The sequence below is a fragment of the Perca flavescens genome, chromosome 11 (genome assembly GCF_004354835.1).
Source record: "Perca flavescens isolate YP-PL-M2 chromosome 11, PFLA_1.0, whole genome shotgun sequence".
Taxonomy (NCBI): Eukaryota; Metazoa; Chordata; class Actinopteri; order Perciformes; family Percidae; genus Perca; species Perca flavescens.
Genome location: NC_041341.1, coordinates 34270180 through 34280840, shown reverse-complemented (window position 1 = coordinate 34280840; position 10661 = coordinate 34270180). Strand labels below are relative to the sequence as shown.

Here is a 10661-nt window from a genome sequence, read left to right as displayed (position 1 = left end):
CTATGAATGAACATATTTGGAATTATGTGCTTAACAAAAAAGTGTGAAATAACTGAAAACATGTCTTATATTTTAGATTCCTCAAAGTAGCCACCCTTTGCTTTTTTTGATAACTCTGCAAACCCTTGGTGTTCTCTCAATGAGCTTCATGAGGTAGTCACCTGAAATCGTTTTACCTTCACAGGTGTGCTTTGTCAGGGTTAATTAGTGGAATTTGTTCCCTTATTATTAAAAAAGCAAATATTATACGTCATATATATATATATATATTTTAAACTCTTATTTTAGAGAATGTGTGACATGCACCTACAACACCAAAACAAATTCCTTGTATGTGTAAAAAACTTACTTGGCAATAAAGCTTTTCTGATTCGGATTCTGATATATATTCAACCTGGTATCAAGCAGAGGTATATTATCGCATGAATGCATTGAACAACATTCTATCTAGTGTAGTGTAGAAGTGTTCAGCTAAAGGCACAGTCCTGGCTCTGTTGTGGAGGAGTTGTCCTGGTGTCCTGGCAGTGATGATACAGCCTAACTGCAAAGATATGAGTTCTGAGAGTAAAATGAAGTCCACAGTGGGATCCCTGCCAGGTTCTATCACTGCTCTAAATGATCTCTCTCTCTCTGGGTCTTATTCTTGTTAGTGTCGGAGAGGAAGGGGGCAGCCATGACTTCATGTCCTGCTGTAGCCTTGTCAAAGCACAGAGGAAGTTTACACTCTCACAGAGAGAAAAGACACCTCTGGCTGCCCTTCCTATAGCCCATAGACGTCTCCAGCTGCCTCTGGCTCCGGATGGTTTGGGGGGCGGTGTCGTGTGCACTCCCAGCCCCTGCGGATCTTTGCCAGTCTGAACATCAGGCAGGGCAGAGCCAGGAAGACCCGTCCCACCAGGACGGTGCAGGGCAGGATGAGGGCCAGCAGGTACACCGGGGGTAGGTGGTAACGGTAGGCTGAAGGGAAGAAGGCAAAGTCCCAGCCGAAGAAGAGAGTGTGCATGACGGAGAGAGTTAAGGCTGCATAGCCAAGTCCTGACTGGAGAACCACAAAAAGACAAAATATAAAAGAGAAAGGAGAGCATTAGAACACAATCATTGTTAGGGTTGCCTGTGGAATTGGGTGCAATTTGTAATATTAATAAGCTCTGTGGAGCAGCGGGGGCGGGGCTTCAGGGCTCTGCACTTTGATTGGCAGGCTCTAGTTGCTAAATACTAACACGCCATTTTGAAATGAATATCTCCGCTGAGTGTATTTCACTGGTGTTTCTGGCTGTATTAGAATAAGTATGAACTATTAATAGTCTCACTTTATACCGCGCGGTAAAAGGTGGAGCCTTCAACTCTGATTTAATGCTGGATAGCTTCCTGAATAATATTGGAACATATTCTAATATTGTTATATCTGTGAGTAAACTTTAGCATTCTTTTGGAGTCTGTTATTCACTGCCGGTGCATGGATGCCCTCTCCCTGTAGCCGTTCCTGTTACTGGTCTCCACCAGCTCCTGAACCAAATCTCTGGAGCTGCTAGCGCGCCTCAGACCGAGTCTGTCTGCAGCCGAGCAGGTAGAGTACAGGGGGTTTATCACCACTTCATCACTGGAACGTCTGCAGCCGAGCAGGTAGAGTACAGGGGGTTTATCACCACTTCATCACTGGGAACGTCTGCAGCCGAGCAGGTAGAGTACAGGGGGTTTATCACCACTTCATCACTGGAACGTCTGCAGCCGAGCAGGTAGAGTACAGGGGGTTTATCACCACTTCATCACTGGAACGTCTGCAGCCGAGCAGGTAGAGTACAGGGGGTTTATCACCACTTCATCACTGGAACGTCTGCAGCCGAGTGGCGAGACTCAACTATGAGCTAAAAGTGGCCAAAGGTTCAGGAGAGCTGAGAAAAAGGGCAGAGTTGGGGATCTCTGCGGGTCTGTCACTGCAAGTGACCCCATGTTACACAGTCATTTTTACTAGTCGTAATATCAAAAATACTGATCAGTGCAGCTGTAATGCCGCTCTGATCAGACAGAGCAATGCCACCTGCGTCTTTTTGTTATTCTTGCTAGGCAACCATCAAATCATCCGCGCTCAGCCAACTGTTATTTTACTGTGAAGCTAAAAGGACGTCGGGCGTCGTTTCCGCTCTGAGTCAGGATTAGATTGGCTAATCGGGAGCACCGGGACAATTCCCGGTGGGCCGGTCTGGATGTTTGGTTGTGAGGGCCGGTGTTCAGGTATGGCACTGGGTTGAAATAGTAGTTGAATATTATGGATGCTGTCCCTATGCTGCCTGCACACGCAGCCCACTTTTTTTTTTATTTACAGTAGGCTATCTATTTTTTGATTTAGTGAGCCAGTAGTGTGCATTAGGGATAGCTGCTGTCAGTGTGGATGGCACACCTACTGTAAGCTGTTGTATCACAGTGTGTGAACAAGCAAACATGATCAGATTAGCTACAATATAATCACTTTTTATGACCAAATATTACTTGTAACCCATTATGAAAGTTGTATGAAATATTCAAAGGAAAAAATAGATTATAGTGTCATTAGAAAGTGCAATACAATGTATCATGTTCTTTATTTAATCTGTGATTACTTATTTGCACAGAAACAGATTCTGATATTGTTCAACATCATTGGGTTGTTGTTAAGATGTTAACTTTTCTAATAAATCTACATTGTGAGGCAACAAATAGTGATATTTTACAAAATACACCGAATTACAAGGATGTAGAGGACAGGGCGCTATTGCAGACTTATATACTACGGTTTTGATTACATTTTTTTAATATAGTCAAGTGGGCCGGTCTAAGGCATTAAAATCCAGGGCTGAAAATGAGTCCCAATCCGGCCCTGCTCTGAGTTGAAGGAAGTTTGAAGCACGCACAGAATCACCGGAGGCCTTACGATACGATATCATCACAATACTTATGTCACGATACGATATTATTGCGATTTTAAACATATTGCAATATTATGCGATATACTGCAATGTATTACCTTTTTTCCAACTTCAAATTATTTCCAATTTCAAATTATGTCCCCAAAGGAAAATGCTGTCAACATCTGTTTAATCGAAAAAGATACATTTCTCTGTTTTTTCATCTCACTTCAATTTTATTGCTGCAAAATGGGATTGTCAAGAAGACAAACTGACCAACACATAATAAAAGATCCATACTTGGTGTCTGTGTATCGATACAGTATTGCCACGAAAAATATCCCGATACTGTACTTTATTGATTTTTTCCCCCACCCCTAACCCACGCACCCACCCACGCCTCTCACAGCTCACGAAAAGCTTTTAAACTGACCGTTGTCGATCTGAAATGAAGACAGATTCAGCAACTGCAGAACTCGTTTCTCGTTAAAAAGAGTTTAAAAAAAATCCATGAACAGACAGCCTAGTTTTCTTTGCTTGTCGGCGGCTGCAGGGCGAGCGATCGGAGCGGAGGAGAGTTTAGGTTTAGTAGCGAAGCCATCAAGTCAACACACAGCACATGGATGGATAATAAGAACACTACAGCAGAGTTTGCAGTTTTGTGCACCGTAAGCAGGAAAAGTTAACACCCTTATTGGGGCGCGTTTGTGATGTGGAATGGGACGCACCAGAAGAAATAAACAAAAGGCGTATTAGTCTACTTGCAATGGGAAAGGAGTCTGTCTATCATTAGCACATTTCCCGTTCAAAAACTTGCATATCTGTGCTCATTTCTGGTAGGAAAGGGGTTTAAGAAACTAACAAGGCTGACTTGTGATTCTTTTTCATAGGCCTACTAAAGAGTGATACACCATTATATAGCCGTTTACACTGCCACCTGGTGGAGATCCTAATACACTACAAATAGGGCACACTGGCCAACACTTCACACAGCCGTATCAGCTGCTAGAACTAAACTAAAAAACCTAAAATGAAAAACATCCATCTGTGCCTTTTGTTTTATAAGATTCAGGGTGTTTTCATTGTTCTGATAGAACAATATGTTGCTTTATAATGTTTGTCTTGTGTTGGACCCCAGGAAGATTAGTCTGATAGATGACTCATGGGGATCCTTAACAAACAAACAATAAATGTGCAACTTCCAAAGTTTTTTCTCTCCCCTGTCATTACTGAACCATGGCATCCAGTATGGACGGGAGGACAACACTACAATAACCCAAACCATTTCTCATAGAGCTGTCTGCTGACCTGAACAAATGTAAACTCCCTCCAGTTGAGGGCATTTCCCACCGAGGGCAGAGAGGTAACAGCCAGCACAGCCAGGATTCCCAATCCCAGAATTCCGCAGGACAGGTAAAGGTCGGACCTCCAAACCAGCTGCTCCACCCACGAGTTTTCAACACCAGTTTTCACCTAAAAGTGACAGAATATAAAAAAAAACACAAGGACAAATATCAGAGCTGAGGGAGCTCAGGTACAATAACCCTAACCTGAACCCTGGCTGTACAGACTGAAAAGAAGTCCCCCTACAGTGGGGGTACTTACCACCCTCACCTGCTGGTAAGCAGTGTTCAGTAGAGTGTAATATGTGTCTAGGGCTACTCACCTGCTGGTAAGCCGTGTTTAGCAGAGTGTAGCCTGCAGCGCTCCGCAGTGTCAGACACATGCTGTATACAGCATGGAGTCCAGCGCAGAGGAAGCTCAGTAGGCCCAGCTGCTTCCGACTGCACAGCCAGCAGTCCAGCCAACCAGGGAATCTCTTATATTTGGTTCCCCTGGCCAGCTGGAAGACAGACGCCACCAGACCTGAGAGGAAACACAGGATGACATGCAGCTCAGCAGGCTTATTGAGCTGAATGAATGCAAAGTGAAGAGGTAACAGAAGGACACCTGTTGGTAAAACCGTTCAGCCGAGCATCCTGCCCTGCCTTATATGAAGTTGATCAAATGATCAAACTTTACTGGAATCTCTGAGTGATCCCAATTTTAAATGATATTTCTGACCAGGACTGTAGACTTGAGACTGAAGACTCAGAGCTAGGTTCACACACAACTGGGCGGTCCACGTGCAGTCCTCAGGTTCATTTTGAATAGGGGTAGAGTGTTTAGGATGAGGTGGTGGAGGGCTGCAGGAAGAAGCTGAAAAAACCCTGTAGTGGGCTGAGACCAGAGGTGTCAAGTAATGAAGTACAAATACTTAGTTACCTTACTTAAGTAGAAATTTTGGCTATCTATACTTTACTGGAGTAATTATTTTACAGCAGACTTTTTACTTCTACTCCTTACATTTTCACGCAATTATCTGTACTTTCTACTCCTTACATTTTAAAAATAGCCTCGTTACTCCTATTTCAGTTCGGCTTGTTTTCATTCCGGCTCGTCATTGTTCAAAAAAAACAAAAAACAAAACAAACCTATCCAGATAAATCGCTCCATCCGGATAGAGTGAATGTGATTGTGGTTGGATGAGAAGTATAAACATATACCATTCCGACACCCTATTGGTTTGTACGCAATCCATCGCACCTGCACAGACCCGGTGCTGACAAGAATTTACTTTAGATAGCCCTAGTCTTATATGATTTGACAGGAGTTAACATAACTTTCTGTTTGGATCACAGTGTAGTATTACGGGTATTTTATCTACTGAACCGTTAACATTTGGCACACAAAAAAAAAAAACTGATTTAATTGACTAAGCACATCATGGCTACACTTTGCTGTCATTTGTTTTAAATTCAATGAGCAATTTGCTGTATTGCTGTACCTTACTATTGTTTAAATACACACTTACACAAACTATGAACCTATCCTTTAACTTCTAATGTCCAAACATTCTCACATCTGTGGACTACTTTTGAAATGGAAGACTTTAGTTAGCTCGACCCCTCTAACACTAAAGACAAACGCTAGGCTACTTAATTATTGAGATCCTGGAAATTGTGGATTTATTTGTCTTACACTGCCAGACTTTGCAGACCTGTTTTGGAAGCCTTTATGCTCTACATACTTCAGTAGGTTAATGCCAAAACAGTGAGCTAAAGGCTAATGCTCAGAGGCATCACTGCAAAGAGATTTCTGTTAGTTTGGCACTAATGAGCCTTCTCACATCACCAATAACAACCTCATCCATAGCTAATAGAAAATATTCATCAGTGCACTTTAGTGTTACTTCATGTTTTAAGAGTTTGAAATGACAGCTTGACTCTAGAAACCATGCTCTGGTCAATACCTGGTAGGTAGACAAGCGCCAGCGTAACTATGGCAACGGCCGGCAGTGTTTCATTGACCGTGACCAGTGGGAGCTGGTAGAAATTGTTCTCTCCCTGATCGAGGAAGGGCAGCAGGATGTGCCTCAGGAAGTTGTATCCGTAGAAGAAGAGGAAGAGGAGGAAGGTGAGCAGGACGGGGCGTCCCCAGGACGGGAAGAGGACCAGCGGGGCTTCCTCAACGTCTCTGGCTGCACACAGGCCGCCCACGTCCACAGGGCTGAAGCCCAGGCGCCGCGCCAGCTGCAGCACGGCTGCTTTAGAGTCGGCTTCATCGCTGCAGATCGGGACCTGGGGGGGGGAATCACGTTGTTAGAGACAGTCAGCAGAGGGCTCTACAATGTCAACCCTGGATATTAGAGGTGTTGAAATTAATCTTTTGATGCATTGAATCGCGGACATGGATGGTGGCTCAGTGGTTAGCACTTCTGCCTCACAGCAAGAAGGTTCTGGATTCGAGTCCAAGTCGTTCCGGGCCTTTCTGTGTGGAGTTTGTATGTTCTCCCCATGTTTGCGTGCGTTTCCTCTGGGTGCTCCGGTTTCTTCCCACCATAAAGACATGCATACTAGGACTACATTGTTGCAAATGAGAATTTGTTCTCAATCAACTTACCCGGATAAATAAAGGTTAAATATAATAATCGATTATTTCTGTTTACAATTCAATGTAGGCCTAACAACCTTTCTGTTTACATATTCTGGTATGTTTTGCACATTCAGGAAGTGTCATGTGCTCAGTGCTTTAGTTTTATGTATCCAATTTATTTAGTATTAGAGCACTGCAGGGGGGGACTGGGACGGAGTCGGAACACAGCTGTTCTGCAGCCAGTAGAAATACACACACTGACTCCGCCGCCGTTCCGGAGCCAGTAGAAATTGGGGGTAAATATCCTTTAACTGTTTTTATCAACTCAAGCCCGAATAAAACCCGTCATTTTATTAAGTTGGCTGTGAAAGTTTTAAATTACAACTCAGAGCAGTGTTTCCTTTAGGATTTCTTTTAGCAGTGGGGGCAGGTACAAACTTTAGTTACGATTTAGGCCAACTTGTTTTTTTTTCATGCCATGGGACCTTTAATGCAGTGTAACTACTCAGGCATGTAAATAATGCACCTCAAATACAAACGTTCTCTGACATGCACTCTAACAATGCAGCCCTATTTCTGATACCATGGGGGGGGGCAGAAATGTTGCCGTGGGGGGCCGCCACGGTCAAATCAACATAGAGGAAACACTGTTCAGTGTCTGTTTGTCTTCATGACAGAAATCTGTTCAGATGAGATCTTAATGAGTGTGTTTAGGATCCCAAAAACACAGATTAAAACAAACCATGATATAACAAACACAATGAGAATTACCTTTAGATAGCCTTAGTCTCATATGATTGAACAGCAGTTAGGAGGAGACCGTGTTGAGATTTATAATAATATTAATATAATAATATGTAACGGTTAAGTTAACACATAACATTTGGGCTCCAGGTAAGGTAGGTAGGTATTTTAACTGCTGAACTGTTAATATTTGGCAAATAAAACAGATTTCATTGACAAAGCACATCATAAACAACAAATTTTGCTGGACGATAATTCAGAATAAGAAATACTACTAACATTACTGGGTATGTAACATTAATCCTGTGATGTTGTACTAACATTACTCGGTATGTAACGTTAATCCTGTGATGTTGTACTAATGTTACTCGGTATGTAACATTAACCCCGTTGTAACGTTAGCTCTGTGATGTTGTGCTAATGTTCCTCGGTACGTAACGTTAGCTCCGTGATGTTGTACAATGTTTGGTCTTCCTCACCTGCCTGTTCCCATCGTGGGCTCCGGCCTGCAGCGCCCATGCACTCAGCACATTGAAGCCCTTCACCACCGAGCTCTGTGGGAACAGCTGAGCCAGCCTCTCTGCATTCGACTGCTCCGGTCTGCTTAGGCTGCTGGCGTTGCTAACGTCCACCAGCACCTTCCCCTGCAGCTGCTGGCTGAGCCCCAGCAGGCTGTGGTAGTGCTCTGGGTAGACGGCAACGAACAGCAGCCGATCTGCCCGCTGCGCCGCCTCCCCCTGGGAGCACAGCTCCACTCTGGCAGGAAACGCCGCACTGGCCACGCGGCCCGGCGCCCGGCTGCCTACCACCACCCTGAAGCCACTGGCCACCAGCCGCGCCGCCAGCGAGCGGGAGAAGTCTCCGGAGCCGATGATGCCAATCACAGGGCCCCCCGGGTCTGGCCGGGACCCGGGCTCTGACACTTCAGCAGCCAACAGAGGCTCGTCCATGGCACTGTGCATGACAGCCTGCTGCCTGGGGATCAGAGAAATATTTTTTAGATAAATATTCAAATCATACCTCTGCACTGCAGTAGGGTTGGGTACCGAAACCCGGTTCCACTATGGAACCGGTTCCTACGCAAACGGTAGTATTCAGACCGCAATAAAACGCACATTTCGGTTCCGACTGAAATATTTTAGCTAGCTACCGTAAATGTAGGCTACTTTTAAAATGCCATACTTTCCCTCTGGGCTCACCAAAACGGACGTGAAAGAATATTAACCATTCACTGACTGTACGTGATCGCTAGTAAACATATTACACTTGTTCTGCTAGTCTGTCGTTCAGGACAAGACCCTGTAGCCTGGTGGTGGGGGAGTCTGCCCTTTCAGACTCCTACCTGTGTGTACAGGCCTCTTGGACACCGTCTGAGAGAGATTTCTCCTGTGTGTGTAGGACATGCCATAAGTCAGGAGAGGTGTCCTATCTTGCCAGAGAAGGCAAATATGGTAATTTTTCTGCTAAAGAACTGCAAGCTGGTTGGCATACCAACTCAACAACATTTATTTTTTTGTTACTTGTTAATAGTGTAACTGTTATTTGTCAAGTTATTGTAGTTGTAAAGAAGGACCTGCTATTTCATGTCTGGGGTGACGGGGATCAGCCAATCAGCGCCTTTGTTTTTGGGGTCAGAAAGGACGCCTGTGTAGTTACAGTCCTAGTCGTCAATCCTCCATTACAGTAGTTATGTGTTAGGTGACTTAGGTTTACTTATTATATATTTAAGTACTTTAAAACGTTAATATATTGTTAAATTTAAATAATTTTTTATTTAAAAAAACTCCATGAAAGAACCTCTCTTTGATGTCATTTTTCAGTTTTTCAAAAATCGGTTTAGGAATCGAAATAGTTTTAAAAGTACCGGTTCAGCATCGGAAAGATCTAAACGGTGCCCAACCCTAAGAAACCGCAAACTTTACATGATTAATTTAATATACCCCTACTATTTATTATTATTATTATTATTATTATTATTATTATTACTACTACTATTATTATTATTATTATTATTATGAAAACTGCCAGAGACGCTAATGATGATGATGATGGTCAGGGTCATCATTTTAAAACCCTCGCCAATAGCAAAGCCACTTCTTTTATAACTCATCATGTGTAGGGACCTTGAACAATATTAAACATAGATGTACTAATTTGATGGATTGCAAGCAAGTTAACAAGTTTCCATGCACAGCCCCTTGGCAGGTCACGATTTAAACAGCAATACTATTAATATTAACATGACACCTCATCAAACTCTTTGCATACAGTAACGTGCATTAACAGCTATGCTAAGCTAACTTTGGCTACATCACCATAAAAAAAGCTACACAGCTACAGTCTGGTGACTTTTTGAGGCAGTCAAACTTATATTATGGGTGGTTTTTGGTCACTCTGATAAAACCATAGAGAGTATAAAAACGATTAAACCCAGCCAACGGGAAGTCCAGAACAATTACGTCCGCGTGCACGTATATTAACGTTGCCGTTACAGTAAAGGATCCAAGGATCCAAAAGTGTCCAGGTGACACAACGCCGAGTACAATGTAAAACTCCGATGTGTTCCTTACGTTACATCCATAGACTGTACAGTTAAATCCACCAAAAGTGAACATGACTCAGCCTTTAAGAGAACATGACTCAGCCTAAAGTGAATATGACTCAGCAGCCTACCGTCTTGTCTGGGGAGAAGTCCAAAGCCAGTGGAAACAGAACAAGTTAAGATGTTAAACTAACCAGAACTGATAAAAAGCTTCACGGTCAGACCTCTCACCCAGCGACACTCGTGTACAGTAGAGGGCAGAGGCGCGTGCCTGTCAGATGTACGAGATGCCCCGCCCACTGCTGCCTTCAGGTACTCCTTATGAGCTCCGACAAAAAACATACCAGCCAATAGCTAACGGTAGGCTACGGAGCTGCTCTTTTTACCTATGTACACGTTGAAGCTCCTTACTTTACAGCAGTCTTCCCATTTAATGCTATTTGATACTTCTTACCCACCACAATTCAGAGTAAAATATTACTGGGCTCCACCTGTTTCACAGCTTTAGGTTCTAGTCACTTTTTAGACATTTTACAAAATAGAATATTAATGTTTGGCTTGTGCCTCCTAACAAAAAG

The 10661-nt window shown here is 43.4% G+C and overlaps 1 protein-coding gene across 2 annotated transcripts; it reads right to left on the bottom strand.

Annotated features, from left to right (window-relative positions):
* Window positions 1-301: 301 nt before the first annotated feature.
* steap3 (STEAP family member 3, metalloreductase) lies at window positions 302-10340 on the bottom strand. 2 transcript variants are annotated; one of them, XM_028591342.1, is made up of 6 exons: window positions 10215-10340; window positions 8021-8516; window positions 6175-6502; window positions 4549-4748; window positions 4191-4355; window positions 302-1039 (listed from the first exon to the last, which is right to left on the bottom strand). In XM_028591342.1, exons 2-6 carry the CDS (start codon window positions 8501-8503, stop codon window positions 761-763), a joined length of 1455 nt encoding a protein of 484 aa, XP_028447143.1. In that variant the 5' UTR covers window positions 8504-8516; window positions 10215-10340; the 3' UTR covers window positions 302-760. The 2 variants fall into 2 exon arrangements, with proteins under 2 accessions (XP_028447143.1, XP_028447144.1); XM_028591343.1 differs by having other exon boundaries at window positions 8021-8512.
* Window positions 10341-10661: the final 321 nt, after the last annotated feature.